The sequence below is a fragment of the Montipora capricornis genome, chromosome 3, assembly GCF_036669925.1.
Source record: "Montipora capricornis isolate CH-2021 chromosome 3, ASM3666992v2, whole genome shotgun sequence".
Taxonomy (NCBI): domain Eukaryota; kingdom Metazoa; phylum Cnidaria; class Anthozoa; order Scleractinia; family Acroporidae; genus Montipora; species Montipora capricornis.
Genome location: NC_090885.1, coordinates 70,271,880 through 70,289,382, shown reverse-complemented (window position 1 = coordinate 70,289,382; position 17,503 = coordinate 70,271,880). Strand labels below are relative to the sequence as shown.

The window sequence follows — 17,503 nt, the reverse complement described above, 5'->3', positions numbered from 1 at the left end:
ACAAATTGGAAACTATTTCCTTTTTTCTCTTTCGTATCTTAAGCCATGATATGCTCGGGTAAATGAGTCAGTGACAACCAAAACTGGAACGTTGACGCAAGGTCTGGTCACGTGATAGCCAGCTGTTAGAAGTCAGCGGTAAACACGATTTTAAAGGCTAAAGAAGCGCCGCGCATGTTAGGAAAAAATGATTCTTTTGGAAATTGAACTAAAAGTGAATTCTGGCAGGTATAAACGCAAGATCTTCATGGATGCTAGTTACGTGATTAAAACATTGTACAATATGATTGCATCTGAGAAGATGGAGTTATAAAATTCAGCTGATGTAACGAGGGAGTTGTGAAATGAGGGCGATGACATACAATGTTAACCAGGTGATCTGGTGACGTAATTCGGAGGACTGGGGAGAAAAATTTTAACGCCGTATCCCACAACCGCGCGCGGCCTTATTTTCGAATTCAACATGGCAGGGGCGAGGTTAGATCTTGTCGGGTCTACTTGAATGTTCATTCAGTAACAGGAAATGTGGTAGACACGTAATGATCTGTTGAGTTTTGGCGATGGCAATACCTAAGGCCGCGCGCGGCTGTGGGATACGGCCTTAAAATTTTTCTTCCCGGTCCTCCAAATTACGTCACCAGATCACCTGGAAGAAGTTATATGTTACAAATTACGCCTTACGGAAATCTACTCTCTGTCAAAGGTACCGTATTCAATAAAAGTTTTATTCTCTCTATCGCTTTTGAGAGTTTTTCTTTGTGCACAGACCTTTATTCTTAGTTGCATTACATCGGCGCACTAAGACGTGGTTTCACTCTTGACGTGTTTCGCCACCTCGTCTTTGATTTTCTTCAATCAAACATCAGTAGTCCTAATTTCATTTTCAGGAATCGTCACGCCGTCAACCAACAAGTACGTTTTGTTTCTCCCTTTATCATGATAAGTTGACATATGTCCATGCAATGTGTAGAAGTCTTCTTTGAATGGGGTTCTCTTCTTTTCCGTATTTCTTTCACCGCAAAATTCATTCCTCTCAAAAAACGACACATTTCGTTCTTTCGGTTTGACGCTCGGTTCACGAGACGAGAAGCCTTTGGAAGAATCATTACAAGGAATATCATCTGTACGATCCGTTTTTGAAGCATACGCATTGGAAACTCTACGTAACTGATGATATTCATACGGTGGCGGAGACGCAGTGAAGCAGATTTGGTCAGATCTGACGGAACCTTTGTCGTCAGGAGTTTCGATCCCTTTTTCCACACTTCCTTCGTCGCTTATGGATCCATGACGAACATTTCCATTCATCTTCGTATTTTCTTTATTCAAAAGAGGCTTATTCTGAGGCGCAAGAGTCCCATTTGGCACCGTATCATTTTCTTGTTTATTCTTTCCGTTGTGGCTTCTTCTTAGAGAGCCATTGTAAGTGTCTCGCCTGCCGCGGAATGCGGACATGATCGAAGATTCTGTGTCTGGAGAGTATAAATAGCCTTTGCCACACATGCGTCTTATTATATTCCGAAAAGCAATCTTGAAGGTAGGATTGAGGAAGGCGTAAATGATAGGATTCAAACAGCTGTTTAGGTAATGTAGCCACTTAACGGCGGAGCGTATGGCTGGGATGTTGAGAATGTCCTCTTGGCAGGATTCGCAGTAATTGTACGCAAGCGAGGTCAGAAAGAAGGGAAGCCAACATATTATGAATGCTCCAGTCACCACGCTCAAACTCTTTGCAGTTTTGAATTCATTAGACAGCCGCCTTCCATGGCGTTTGGCAGAGCGAGATCTTGTCACTACCACCGAAAGGATCCCCCCATAACAAAATAATATTACTAAAAGCGGAGCAACGAAGCCAGATAAGAAAATCACTAAGTATTTCCAATCCTGTTCGATCAAAAAGAGACACGATGTCCCGATGGCGTGGATCCAGGTCACAAGTATCACCCACTTGCAAGTCCCCGTTGTCATTTTGGTGTGATGTACAAGGGGTTTTTTAATGGCAAAGTAGCGATCTATGGAGATGAACATCAAGTTGGAGATCGACGAAATGGCACAGACAATGTCGATCATGCTCCACGCTAGACCAAAAGCCTCGATATCGATTTCTGGCGGGTACATCCAGGTAGTTATCTCTCCAGCTAACCAGATGGGCTCCGTGATGAAGGCCACCATGATGTCACTCACAGCAAGGCTGAGAATGAACCAATTTGTCACACTGTTCCGTATGCGTTTGAATGTGTGAAAAGCAGCTATAACAAGCCCATTACCGAGGAGCGTTAAAATAATTAGGACAAGAATTGTTATTGAAGATATCACTTTGTGCGATAACGTGTTCTGTGGGGGGTATACCGCGGACATAACAGGATCTCCTCCACCGCTTGTTATGTTGAGGCTGCCGTTGCCAACATTCATGATAAACGAGAAACGAGTGTGGTTTCCTCGGCAGATGTGCTTGTGTTGCTCACGCTATGCCACCAGATGTAAATCACTGAAACTGATAGACAGAGCAAAGTCGTGTGAATTGAAGTTAAGATATCATTTAAAAAAGATTATTATGAACCGGTGATGGATCACAGATTTTGAATGCAGCATGGCCAGCCGTCGTCCAAGACAGAGTAGGGAAATCAATAATAAATGATGACAAATGGCCGTGGAATGACAGGGGATCCTAAGCTTTGTGGCTGGTTGTCGGAGCTTTTGCCGAACCGCTACAACATTTTCATTTGATACTCACCGCGGAAGCCGAAAAATACCTGGATGTCTAAATAAAATTTATGCTCTAAAAATTACTTCTCTATCAAAACCCACGTTTAATTGTTATACGTAATGAGAGAAAGACCCCCTGTCCTGCCATGAACACAGTAGGGAATCACAACAATTCAGTTGCGATCTTTCAATCTTAATAGAAATCATACAACAGGCACTCAGCAGGCGGGCGGGGTTGTCTTTTCTTATTGCCTAATGGGTATACCTTTAGAGAACATAGCAATGACGATAATAAGCCTATTTGCGTCTTTAAAGAGCATTTAAAACCAGAATTATCTTTGATAAACGCTTCAAATGGTAAAAAGAAAGAAATTCCACGCTTCTCTTGTCATGCGTGGTGGTTACCGTCATGACTGAGTAGCGATTGCGAAAAGTCGTAGTCAAGTTCTGGATGCCCAACGGTGTAGTTTTAGCACAACCAAATGAGGTCATTTCTTCGCGTTTCTACTGTATTCTATATGCAATATCTGGGTGTATCTTGAAACAAACAAGGAAACACACTTCACAAAAAGAACTGGAATTCACGAGCTGATTTTTGTTTCCTCCGCGGAAATATCGACTGACCGTTGTTCATTCAAAATGTGCAGGAATTTACTTTAGCTTTCGAAGGGCTAAGCCGGGCTAAATTTCGCCATGTTACCAAAGTTCCAAGTATAATTCAGTACACTTATAACTAACTAGGTAACTGGTTAGCAAAGTCATTCCTAACGTATAATTACCGGCAAAATTACTTCAGTGTTTGTTGCCCCAGCATGCAGGAGTTCTGTGCACGGGGAATTTATTTACGGTCTCTTCGAATAGATCAATGACAGAAGGTCAAAGTATGCTCTTCGAAAAAATTAACTGAAATGTTTTTCAGTGGTAAATATCAATGGAACGCCAATAAAGAATTGTCCTTGCGTTAAGGAATGTGTAAATTGACTTAGCAGAAAACAGGAAAAGCCGAAAAAAATAGATCCAAGATACATTCTGTAACAGTTCCGCTTAATTTTCAGCATTACTGAACCTGCTATCTAAAAATCGCAACGGTTCCTTCGTGCAAACGTTGTACATAGTTCTTCAATACAAATGATTCCTTTAACCTTTTGAATGGTTTTGTCGATAAACCGTTAATTCTCAGCATTCCTACGAGACGAGAGGCAAACTGAAGTATTTCTTTCCTTGCGAAAAATTGTTTTCCGCACTTCATTTTTAAAGCAAGATGGGTTACCTTAGACTTACTCAGTTTTGCGGCCTGAAAAGGCAAACGGGAAGAACTGTATGAAGTTTGCGATAAAAATGCAGAACGATAGTTTGGTTGATAAAATTATCTCGAAAACTCGGAAGTGGGGCTTTTAAATCGACAGTAACCATTTAATTTAACCTCAGATAACCTACTTTGCTTTCACCGCATTTATTTAATACCCCTTTATCAGTTTTCAAGGCTGCATGCCCGTTAATTAAGCCTGTAGAATTGGCCGCTTCATTGGACTATAATCTGCTCAATTCCCTAACTTTAATATGAGAACACACATTCTCTCAGATTTTCTGTTTTATTACTAATAAGGAGAATCTGAAAAAATATATTTTTTCGATGTTGAGGAGATAGTCGGGAAAAAATTCCGAGTGATATTAATGCACTAGTCATTTGTTTCCCCCACCCCCCGACCCCCGGGGATAGTGGGGACATATGGGGAAATTACTAGGGCAATTACGCGAGATTACGCCATAATTACGCCTCTAGGGGGTAGGGAAATTACAAGATTTTCGTTCCTCTGCCCTACCCCTCTGGGGACATACAGGGGGAAATATCGGGGAATTCTTACCTAAGAGGACTGGGACTGAAAAGAAACGAAGAGCAATGGTAATGAGTATTTTCACACGTGCAAAAATTTTTTTTTTGGTCGCTTATTCCTGTCTTGTTTCTATCCAGTTCTTTTTTTTTTTTTTGTTTCGTTCCTTATATAGTTCATGTGGCACACACAAATGGCAAGTTGTGGTAATCTCCCTAACATTTCCTTGATGACTCAGAATCTTTTAGGAACAGAGGGGTGGGGGAATTACGTGTGTTTGTCTGCTCTAGTCCCCAGTGAAAATACACCTACTTTACAACCATTCAAATGTAATTTCCCTACCCATCCCCGGGGGTCAAGGGGTGGGGGAAACAAATGACTAGTGCATAACAATTGTCGAAGTAATTTCCAATAACTACACTCTTTTTTTTATAAGAACCTTTTTATAAGAACGTCGAGGCGGAGATTAATCAAAATTTTAATAACGTGTTAAGAACATTCCTCAGCCTGAGAGTCGATTAAGAACGTTTTTATTTTGCTCGTTTGTATTTTAAATGAAAGCACAAAATAAAGGTAAATAAATGTATTACAGTTAACCCAAATACTTAAAGGGCATATTTTGTATAACAAAACAATGGTTTTCTTATTGCATGATAAACATCTCAGTTTGTAATATTGAGCAGTTCTTATCTATAATCGTTCCAAAATAACTTCATCACCATCAAAGTCATCAGGCGAAACAAAGTCTATGGAAATTTATGAACATCTTAAGAACGTTTTTAGCCTCACATCGCAAAAATATATAAGAACGTTCTGCCTCAGTTCCAAAATTAGACGTTCTTATAAACAAAAAAATTGTGTAGTTCGGATGCTCTACCTCTGAGCTATCGTAGACTCGTGGGAGTGTCCTGCTTTATTGCTATGACTGAAAATTATGGTACAGAAGTTGTTTTTTTTTACCCCAGTCAGTTAATGAATATGTGAGATCTTTTGGATGTTCAATCGGGAACATTCGTAAAATATCCAGATACTCACCCGAAATGCCCCTCTGTCGAACCTGGGACCCTAGCTCGTAGACTTGTGTCAGCCAGGCCGCTAAACTAGGGATTTTTCCAGCCTACCCCTGAGACAACATCGAAAAAACACATCTCCATGAAATTCACAGGGATTCAGAAATAGCCTGGAATATCTTGTGTACCACTCTAAGGAATCTGCTTACAAATTTGGAAACTGCGTCTCAATTGATCATTTTCTCAATTCTGACGATCTGTACGTTTGATCAAGCGGCCATATTGTTAAGAGAAATTAGATGCTGGTCGCTTTTAGGGTTAAAAGTTAAACATTCCAGTACTAATATCTGTCGGAAATTCGTATGTCTGGGTTAGCGCCCTAACATACTAAGGAACGTGGCGGGTTCGTCAATGAATAGGCTTTGCGATTAGCTAAGTTACCTGAGAATGAGCAAAGTAGACAAATGTACATCTTGCATAAAAGAACAGAGAATACATTAGTTAACAGCCAACGAAAAATAGTGTTTACTACAAGAAGCGCGATCTGTTTGTTGAAACCAGCATCTTCGTACAGGGATTTCGCAGGAAGCAGGATTGGAAAAAAAAAAGAAAGAAAACGCTTAATTTATCGAGGGACCCGTGTTTACACCGGGACTGTATCCTCCCGATACGGTCCTCACGAGGGGAATCAGGCACACGGTGATTTTTGGTGAGGGACTGAAGGAAAATAGAAGAAAAACCCTCAGAGCATGGTCTTCAACCAACACAAACTCCGATACATTTTGACAACAACCAGGCGGGATATAAATCCGGTATCAACTCATGGGAGGCAAGTGCTCTCACCACTATGTGACAACACGTAAGACACCGTTCCAGGTATTAACCCCGCCCAATAGGACTTCAGACGGGAACCGAATTTTTTTCTAATTGTTGGGACTTGTGAAAGTAGAGTTAACCTCGCAGCTCATTACAACTTCTAATTTCGTTCGATCTGTGTATGATGCTGCACTGTGTTTGGGATAAATTGTTCTCACTTGAAAGATGAAAGGAACGTTTTCTTATGTAGAAGGTCTTTTATGATATATGGTAAGCACAACCTGATCTTGAATTTGACCGTTAGTTCGGCGTATCATTCAACCTCAGTGAGTAATCGACAAAGTTCTGTTGGTTACGCGCGCTATGCAGACCTATGCATTCTCAGCCAAGGACGACAAAGTTGATTTTGACCTTAAGCATTCCTGATATATCACAAAATCTTCATTCAATAACTATTTTCAATCGATTTGGTGCAGGCGTAAGCCTCAAAGTTTGTAAACACTTCTCCACACTGCTGAAAAAGGACTCCTCCGCACAATGATATGATATGATTGGCCACTAGGACTGTTCCCTTCTTTATCGTGTCTTTATGAAATCAGTGAACTGTTGTAGAGATATGATCCTGTGAAATGACAGAATCGAGCTACATTTGAACAAATAAAAACGTTTCTAATCATAGCCCTAAATAGTAATTTACAGAGTTTTAAGCCAAAGCACTGATTTCAAAATGGCTGCTTCAGTTACTGTGCTGTGTATCAAAAAATATTAATTAATTAATTTTTCGGAAGCTTGCCATACGGAAATTTGTATTGCTAACGACCTAATACACTTTCTCTTCTGAAATCACGTTCATGTTAAGTGTGAATTTGGTTTTTAACACATGCAATAGCTATGAGAGAGAAATGCTAACCATGCAAGTAAATTGATTCACGTCGACTGCTGAAAACTTCATCACAAAACAGCGACCTTGTGACAATTATTAATGTTTGTATTGTGCAGTATAAAGACTACGTAATGGGTAATCGCCTTTTTGATACAGTAAATAACCGATGGTCTCAAAACAAGAAGAACAGACGAGTCGATGTTTTCAACTATCCCTCCCGCCTCTTAACTCCGAAAAACGCACAGTAGGTGTGCGTTTCGGGCGGCGAAATCGTGCCCTGTAATTACTGATCTGCGCTTATGGTGAATCGTCCTCTTCTTTGCAATAAGAGGCGCGCTATCGATAATTATTGATCAGATAGCTCTTAGAGGCACTGGATTGCTCTATAATACCCTTATCTTCAATCTAATTCATGATCACGAACGGTAACAATTTATTGTCTGTTGCATCGCTTTGTCTTAAGGAAGAACTAACTTTTGTTCGCTTTTGTCTCTCAGTCTGCGCGATTACACAGCTTCACATTCTCAGAGTAAAGCAATACATTTTCATCTGATCAAACCAGCACCAACTAATTCAAGGATAACAAGCTAATTCGATTCTCTGTCGCTTTGTTCGAAAAAGTTTTTCGGCCGCTTTTGATCGGTGGATGATGAATAATCCTCGCAGCATGTTAGTCACTTAAGCCAAACAGACTGTCTCTTAGTTTGAAAATAAAAGATTGATTAAGGTTCCCATATCCGGAATATTTTAGCCATGAACCTTTGGTGATTGAAATTAAAAGACTTCTATTTTGAACATTCGCTGTTCATTTGTATGACACCTTACCTTAACAAAAGATGTCAAACAGGAGCAAAACTGTACCGATCAAAATTAAACCGGCATGGCATCCTTTGAGGTTCCATAAAACTAGTCAAGAGTAATTTTTGTGCTCGTGGATCGAAAAAAAGACGAAACACTGACATGACATCAACTACATCATTAAATTGTTTTTCGGGTGGCTAAACTATTACAGGAACTAAAACATGCGTTTAAACAAACTTGTATTCCATAGCTAGAACAGTTTCTTGCACGTCTGGAATCAATGATCATGTGATGGTGGTTGAATCGTGAAAGTAGCCTACTTTCACTGAAGAGAATAGCACCTTTTAAGGAATGTAGATTGCGTCGTTCGGATATTAAAAAGGACATCTTTAACGTATGACAAGGAATAGTCACTGTAATTTTTTTTCCCGAGCTCAGTCCACTTGATGTTTAGTCTCCTATTCAAGTGTGGGTGATAAATATATTGTCCTTTCCCACAACAAAGACGTTTGTAAATAATCATACATCGTCGTTTCGAAAACAATAAGCTACACCTTATCCCGAACTTAGAATAATCTTATAACCTGGTTTTTAAACGCGCTTGATCTAAGCAAGGTGCTCTCCATTCTCGCTATGGTCATGCAGTGCGTGTTATCGGGAACATAAAATCAACTAGCACGGAACAGAATTAATGAATCCAGGATAACGTGACATTTGATTTCTGCAGCTTTGAAACTAAAATGTTGCTAAAACTTGAAAACAGTAACCTTACCTGCCCTCGGGTTTACGCGCTTTCCTTCGAGTTCCCGCACCGATAGTTTTGTAAGGAGTGAGGGAATGTGAACGCTTAATTGCAGCACGGCAGAAAAAACAAAATTAACCGTTACAGCTTGAAGGATCAAACCTTGTCTATGGAAATAGTCGGAGATGTTTGCATTCCTCAACAAAGCTCCAGTATTCCAAGTTCAAAAAGCCGAGAACCTCGATGTCTCTCACGAAGGTGTTGTCTTTCAGTGTAAAACAGAGGACAGTGTCAACGAACTTGCTTTTCTTTTATTTTTCCAGAGGACTATTTCTTTGCCAAATTAGAGAGCCACGGAACCGTGTCAAGCTACATGATGAAACGAGATTGAAAGGTCATCTAAAATTTAGATGAACAATGAATTGCCCCGAGCGGAATCATGACCTCCCTTTAGAACTTAACTTTCCTGTAATGTGGGCCTGTTTGGCTTGAGTGGATTTTAAGGAGCTTTATTTGTTTATCAGTTATCCAAGTTAAATCTGAGCAAACTTCATACTGAGAGAAATATCGAGGAAGGAGTTTATTTATCGCTGACGGAGATGTCGATAATTAGCTTGGACTCCATGCAGACGAGGGTCATGCGACTTTCTCGCAAAAAAATCCTACTTTTGTTATGAAACCTTGAAAATACACTATAGTATAACTTGATTTTCATTTATGGAGCTTGAAAACATAGAGAGTACTGAGCCACTCTCGGTTTGTGTTGCGAGTCTACAAATTGTTCATATTTGCAAAGATGGGTAAGTTTGGGCAGTGCGTCAAATGGGCTCTTCTGTATCTTCTAATCTCGTTAACGAAGTTATCCCAGGTATTCGGCGGTGGAAAGAAAAGACACTGAAATTCTAGGCCATAATCGACTTGGTAAGCGAGCACGAAGTCTCATGTAAACTTTGTCCAAGCGAAGGCACACGTAATTTTGCCTCGGTGTTTTTCACGAGATGGCGGAATACTGAATGATGTTCTCGAGAATGAACGCACAAATGAGCTCATCTAACTAACTATCGCCCGGAGGCATGGAGGGACATGAACGATCGCAGAATGACCTTGAAAGTGTATTTCACTATTAAAATGCAGAGTTTCGAATGAAATAACTACGAACCAACAACGGATTTGAAAAATATAATAATTTCAAGTGGCTTTCAGACTCCAGACTACATTGTCTACGCGTTATCAACCCATACGGAAGGGTTTCAAATAACCTCGCCACCTGCTTCGTAGCCTTTTCTGAAGATTTAGAAGTCGAATAGAAGCAAACTCACAAAGTATAACTCATAGTTTATAATACAACTACTCGGTAACTTCTTGACCTTGTTAAATGTTAGCAAATTTACCTAGTTCAAAGGTGCGGACGGCACTGAAGTCTCATTTGTTAAAGAATGAAAAACAGTGTTTGCGTGTTTGACAATCTCCCGGATTTCGTTCTTTCAATTTAAACTTTTCGGCAGAGGAAGGAAACTCAAGAAATACGTTAAATCTGTTGTAAAGCCAATTTTGGTCTCCGATTTGGTGGCATTCCGTGTGCCGCTGCACGACCTTATATTTCTTAAGTTCCAGAGTGATTTAAATAGACCTTATCTCAATCACTTGAGAAAATAACTTATTTGCGTTCTGTCAGTACGAAAATGTTCTCTGCCGTTGAAAAGAACGTGCTTGATCTCATAAACAGTCAATAATCATCCTTCTTAAACTTGTGAAATGCATTTTAACCAGACAGGAGCTGAAGGTGTGAGTATCATGAGCGCATCGGAAAGATTCGTTACTCTTTGTTGCAGCTGATAAGAAGTTAAGCCTTTTTGAAAAGTGATCTCCAATAGTTCCATTACTTATTGTTAATCCCACTCTTGAGCCGTGCCGGCGATAAACAGCTTCTTCTGACAACATGTTAGGATTAATTTACGCGCAATCCGTCTGTCAGTATGATAACCAGATTACATTTACATTTACCAGAAAGTTTGTCAGGGTTCCCGCAAATGAGGAAACGAAGAGGTATGGCATTGCCTTCACTGGAAACGTCAAAAATCAAAGAAACTTGATGGGCTAGTTGCATAGCAACGGGCGAAACGACAAATCGGACTCGTTTGAGGGATACTCATAGCTCCTTTCATCTTCTCACTGCCGCTTTACAAAGTTGAACAGCAATACATGTAGCTGCAAAACATACAATAAAATACATACTTACCTGACCACTCCCCACTGATAGGGGCTTCTCAGGGCCAATGAAACACAATGAACGAAACAACAGAACAGAACAACAACAACAACAAAAACAGTTACACTGGCCGGAGGCAAATCAGTTGGCTGTTTACAGACCAACCAGTTGGCTATTTACACATTTACAGAACAACAACAACTGATAAGAATCCTAATCGCCGGAGACAAATCAGTTGACAAACCACCTATTTACAAGTGCGGCGGAGAAGTCGAACTTGAGACTACCAGGCATAAATTCGATCATAGTGGTCAGAACGGAAGCCATTAGACAGCAATGACCAGAACCAGGTTGCTGGCCAGCGGTTTTCGTTAAAACAATGGTTTGCTGGGGGTGCTCAGTCTCGCGGGCTCAGAAAACCTGGTTGTGGTCATTGTTGTTTAAGGTTTTTCGGTCAGAACAAGCTCCCCCGGGCGGCGCTCCCCGGCGACGCTCCCCGAACGGTTTGAAAGACGACGGCCGGTAACGACAATGCCACAACTAAGCAAGACTATTATTGGTTAAAAAAGGAAAAGTACTCGTGCTGCACGTGCAGCATGAATTTCCGTGCGTTTCTTTGCCGTACTCCACAAAACGACAAAGTGAAAGCACTAAATTTTAGGTTTTGACGACAATGTAAGCATATAAAAATGAACCATTCATTTCTGTTCGTACCCATCCAGCTTCAGGATAGTTCGCCTGTATTGAACAAGGTGAACAAGACGGAATAAACGCGAAATACTTGCGATGGCGCTGAGTTACATTTTTGAGTGACGTTTTCGTTGATGTTTCCGTTGTCCTTGCTAAATTTAAAGTCCTTAATTTAGTGAAATTTTTGCTTTTAAGTTAAACGGTAAAGGGAAACGGAATGCTGCTACTTGTTATAAAAGCATGAAACTTTACTTACTTAGTTGCTCGATATCTGTTAATAACAGGCGACTGAGAAATAAGCTAGAATCAAATAAGCTTCGTCGATTTTTGGCAAGAGCAAATTTTACCCTGAACTTTCCTTTACCGTAAATACGATGCTGAATCGCTCCATTATTTCCTGCAATGTTTATTGCAGCGCGCAAACAACAATCACTTGCCAAGGATGCGCATGTTTCAGCATTTTTGTTTGTCGATAACAGAATTTTGCTCTTACAACAAGTGTTGCCTGCTCGCGCGAATGGGTAAACATTTTCCGAGAAACTAATCCAATGATGGCGGTTATTTATTTATTTATATATTTATTTATTTATTATTACTATTTGATTCCCTTTTTTGCACTTACTCTGTAATGTCATCTCATGTATTTTTCAAGCGATGTATTATACCTCTATTACTTTTCCACTTGTTATGTTAATACTTTAAGGGCTACTTTTCAATCATTCTCTTCCTACTTTGTCCAAATTTGACAGGCTGTAATGTAAACCTATTCTCTCCTGTCGCTTCCCGCCTCGACTAGCCAATGCTATTTGCGGGAAGCGACCATTTTGTATTTTTCTTCTGTCAAATAGTAAATAAAGCTGAAGTTGAAGTTGAAGTTGACACTAACTGATACAGGGAAAGGTCCTAAACGTCATTGTTCTTTGGGAAGCAAATTTTGCTTCTGTAAAAAATGTTGCTTTGTGTGCGCAAACAAAAACAACAGAGTAACCAAGAAGCCAAAAAGGTTTTGGAAGAAGTCTATAATATTGTAGCTACTGGGACACAAATTTCTCTTCTGCAACAGACGTTTGCCCGTCAACCGGAAAACATCAATGTTTCTGGCTACTTGAGTTTCAACTGAACAGTGCTCTTAATTATAAATTTGCAAACATCAAACACGTAGCGAGGCCAGAGGAAACACATCAATTTTGAGCAAGAAAAGCAGTCCAGGTAAACTTCAGAAGTACGCAAAATAAGTAAAGTTTTGATCACGTTTTATAAGGACGCAAAACACTCACTAACGTCAGGTTACTTATTCCGGCTTCACGTCGCCTGCGCTTATGCTAGTGTGTTACACAAATATGATCCAGCCCTGAGCAGCTTTAAACTTAATTTAAATCCGTATATAACGATTATCTTGTCGCAGCCTTGTGAAACCTATTCGGCTGCCTTCATCTTTATCAGTTAATTATTTTTTAAGCGTCCGCTTGCTTTTTCTTATCAGACTCGTACGTTTTATAACTACGCAAATGACGGTCGGTCAAAAAAAAAAAAACGTGCGAACTTCTCAAGTGCACTGCCTGGTGGATAATTAGCCATATCAACTGAGAAGTCATCAAACTCGAGTCCTGCGGAACATCTGCAATGGTATGGAAACGCCAAATGTTCACTTTTTGAGCCGTAACTGCGATTTTAATTAACCAGACTAAAATACAACCAAATCCTCCGATGTCCTATATAAAGAGAAAGTTGTAGATTTAAAATGCATTTTATCGATTACAGACAAACGTCAAGAAGGAGGTACAGAAATCAATTTGAAAATAGCATATAAGGCACAGTCCTCACTCAATCTCCCCTCGCCGGACATTTTTCATTCAAAATTCTTTAAAACAACATATCCCTTCGCCATTTTCTCGCACGATTCTTTCAAATAGCATCTAGACTTGAAACTTACTTGAACAGCAAGTTAACGATCACCCACCCTGAGAGCAGAGCCTCTCTAAAACTCAAGGGAGGGAGGGAGAGGGGGAGCGAGGGGGAGGAAGAGAAATCCATGGTTCGAGTTGGAAAAGTCTAGATGTGGGATGATTGTAAGAAGCCGATCACAGAGGAGAATAATTATCATTGTATATGTCAACAATAATTACTCTAAATGAGCTCATACACTAAAAGATTTAAAGATGTGACAGATTTTATCATGGGTATTTCGAAGAGGTCTTAACTAAAGAAGAAGTAAACAATTGGCGGAAGATCAAAGCCCATGCATTGTTTCGATAGAGCAAGCGACAAACTTAGCTACTAAATTTAAACTTAACGTTAAAATGCAAAAGCTAGCTACGCAAGATAAACAGCCAAAGCGTTCGTTAGATTCCAGCCATAACATGGTAAAAAGAACGCCCGAAAAATAATTTTATAGATTGAAAAGAAGGCAAAACGAAACACTTTCATGATCGCGAAATGTTGCAATTCTGTAATCATGAGTGTGATATTCAGGTAAATCTTTCAGCAGAGATTAAACCGCAAACAAAGTTTGCCACGTTTCTTGACAATTAATCGGGCTTAATTGACATACTTGTCTTTCCTCTTCAGCTTTATCTTGCGTCCAACACATGGGATAAAGGAGTTGACGCCAAAAGAAATTTGTTTTAAATTAGTGACGAATGTGAGTTTTCTTCCTCTTGTGTTCAGTTTTATTTTATTTCCCAAAGAAGAGAACAGTTCTTAAAATTCCAAACCAATTGGCTAGCTAAGGCAGCTCTGCAGGTAGAACGTTGAGCATTTTAAATATTCGCACGTTTATGAGTTCAAATCGCGGCGTTGAAGCCTCAAGTTCTTTCTGGAGTCTTTGAAAGTGCTTCATTAACCAATTTTGCTTAAGACACAGGAGAGCTCTATCTGCTTGAAAACGAACAAACGCAGTGTTAAATAGTTTAACCCTGGAATGCCATTTAATGGTTCTTCATTTTAATTAGATTTCCCTTTATCGCCAGTTTAACACGTTAAAGCATGAAAGACAAGTTTCAAGCACTTCCTTGCCGGCGATATGTGAAGGCTATCTGCGACAACAGCTCTTGATTTGGAGCTTCAAAACTTAACTCCTTTAGTAATCTAATTTAACTGGGAACGAACAACAACGTTTATAGTAGTTACAGTGAAAAGTTTGTCCATCCAAATTTAGCAAGGCTAATCGAGTTGGGTGGAGCAAAGATAAAACAACATAAAGCTGCCCTCTTAAGGTCTCTTCCCGAACAATTTCGTATTTAAGAAGTTCCCCTCAACCCACGCTAAGACCACGTTGAACAACTTCATCATAATGCAGGAGATAGCTCTCATGAATTTCAAAAAAACTAAATGCTCTGGTTAGACGAATAAAAATCAATTGAAAAGTGTCCCTAAAGCCCGAAAAAAAAAAACGCATTTCTTAACACTGTTGGGTAATCTCATTCGTGGCTTTTTAGTTTTTCGACTTCCTGAGAGGCTAACATTTCAGCTTTAAAACGTGCAAACTGCCCAGAAGCAAATGTTTCGTCAAGCTGTGACTTTGAATGGCACTGGGTGAAATGATATTTTGCCAACGCAACAAACTCGTTTCGAGGCGAACTGAGAATTTTTGCTAACTTAACTTATGGTTCTCACGATAAACATCAATCAATGAATTATGTTCCTCACCGACAATCAATATGTAGTTTTGATATCGTAATTGCACCTTATGGAAAAACGTTTAAGAACCGCGAAAAAAATGAGTGGATCGTAACGTTATAATTCGTGGGCCAACCTTAAGCCCATAAACTGCGATGATTCAGTGGCTTTCATTGCCTCACTTAGCAACTTAAAAGGTGTCAAAGCGATAATTTAATCGATCGTCGAAGTCTCCCATGTACACGAGAAACCAACCGCACAAGAAACTGCAGAGCGACCTTGCTGAGTTGTGGTTCGATTTGTTGTTGTGATTTAAATTTGATGCTTTCTATAAACGCTTTGTTTGTTTTGAAAAGTGAATGGTAAAAGAGAGAATTACAAGTACGATTCCTCTGAAAAAGCCGGGTATGTTTTTATTGAATCCGACAGCAAAAACACGACTGCTAACACAAGAATCCACTTACCTTACCGAAAAATGCCGGTGTGAAGTTTCAAATACTGGTTCTTCAATGAAAGATGATTAGGTTTTCCAACCAGCAGAACAGTCTTTTTCTTAACTGCCGAGACCAATAGTTAAGCTAAATCTGTTCAAGGATCGTGGTTCTGGAGCAAAAATATCAAAAATACAGAACTTTATGTTACCAACTGGGCTTGGAATTTACTCTTGTAGCACAAATGGAATTCATTTTGGGACGTGACTTGTGCGGGGACTTGTGTTAATCTTTTACATGCCGTGAGCGGTTCTGGGTTACTTTACATGAAATAAAAGAAGCTATGGAATACGAAATTGGATTGATGGATCTCACCTGGAAATAACGAACATGTGTTTACAATCTCTGAGAGCCAAGGCAAGTGTTTTTCAAGTGCTCTCTGTTTTGATTTTTAAGAGCATCACTTAGACTTGTCTTATTAGTGATTTTTCTGTTCTCAAGAATGGCGCCATTTTCTGCCGGCGGGCATTACGCCGCTTTTCAGTATTTTTTTCTCCGTGGTTTTCTCTGTTTCAAAGCTCTTTTTGCCTGATTATCGCATTTTCACTGGCAGCCAATCAAAACAACGAACGACAGAAAAAAGGCGTCGTTATGTACCTGTCAATTGGGACTTTTAGATCTACGACAGCGACGTCAACGAAAACGTGACTTCGAAATATAACTTTGCGCTATCGTTAAGTCTTTAGCGATTTTTCCACCTCTTTCACGCCGTACAATGTAGGAAAAGTATCCTAAAAGTAAATTGGTGTGGACGGTTTCAGAGTAAAAATAGACAATGAAAGCCGGTGATGCTCAAGACATGTTGCCGTCAAAACTTGGTGATGTCTCCTCGTTGCTGTGCATAGTACAGCGAAAGTACGTGCTAAAATGCATGCTGCACGTGCAACGCAATTACTTTTCCTCTTTTAAATATAACTAATCAGCGAAATTATTGTTTAGTGGCGTTGTCGTTGCCTTCGCGGTCGTTGTTTCTTGAACCCCCTAGTATATGCGATTACGAAATTAAAGCTTAAAATCAAGCAAGTCTTTTAATGGCAATTATCTTTCTTAACACTTGACTGGCATAGTTTTGAGCTTTGATACACACGCATTGCATTCTTAAACTAGTCAGTCTTTGAGGTCATTTTCTCCTCAATCCAGTTCTCTTAAGATTTTTAAGTTAGTTATTACAGCCACTTCTGTTATGACGAACCATTAAATAGGAAAATCCCAGTTAAAATAAACAGGTGTCTTTTTAGTGAAGTCAAGGCTTAAAACTCGGGCCAATTAATGTCTAGTTAATATAGTTTAGAAATCCAAAGAAATCTTGAAAATCTTGATTTTTTGATCATAGTAGCCTGCGAGAAAGCTGTCCAAAGCGAGGCTGGGAGGAATCCACACAACTAGGGGCGCTTTCCTTTTGTCAGAACTGGCCGGCCAGACCCGTCATTTTGCAAAGAGAATGCAACAATGTGAAGGAACACTAGCACGATAATCCCTCACATTCTTATGGAAAAGTATATATCATCCTCGAGGTTTGTTAATGTGAAGGCGTTGTAGAGTTATTCCTCCAAAATGCCCGGTCTGGCCGATCAGTTCTGTCAAATGGAAAGCGCCCTAAATATGAACAACTTTTAGAAGTGCAAGCCATACTAACCTCGTTTGCATGTGCAAAATTATCAAGGAGTCTAAATTAACATGATTGTAAAAACAATACAATTTATAC

The 17,503-nt window shown here is 39.7% G+C and overlaps 1 protein-coding gene across 4 annotated transcripts; it reads right to left on the bottom strand.

Annotated features, from left to right (window-relative positions):
- Positions 1 to 542: 542 nt before the first annotated feature.
- Positions 543 to 15,961, bottom strand: LOC138041600 (trace amine-associated receptor 1-like). Of its 4 annotated transcripts, none has more exons than XM_068887344.1 (2): positions 15,772 to 15,961; positions 543 to 2,494 (listed from the first exon to the last, which is right to left on the bottom strand). In XM_068887344.1, the coding sequence occupies exon 2, from the start codon at positions 2,410 to 2,412 to the stop codon at positions 856 to 858; it is 1,557 nt and encodes a 518-aa protein (XP_068743445.1). In that variant the 5' UTR covers positions 2,413 to 2,494; positions 15,772 to 15,961; the 3' UTR covers positions 543 to 855. The 4 variants fall into 4 exon arrangements, with proteins under 4 accessions (XP_068743445.1, XP_068743448.1, XP_068743446.1 ...); XM_068887347.1 differs by having other exon boundaries at positions 15,777 to 15,961; XM_068887345.1 differs by lacking the exon at positions 15,772 to 15,961 and adding an exon at positions 8,821 to 9,147.
- Between the last annotated feature and the right edge of the window lie 1,542 nt (positions 15,962 to 17,503).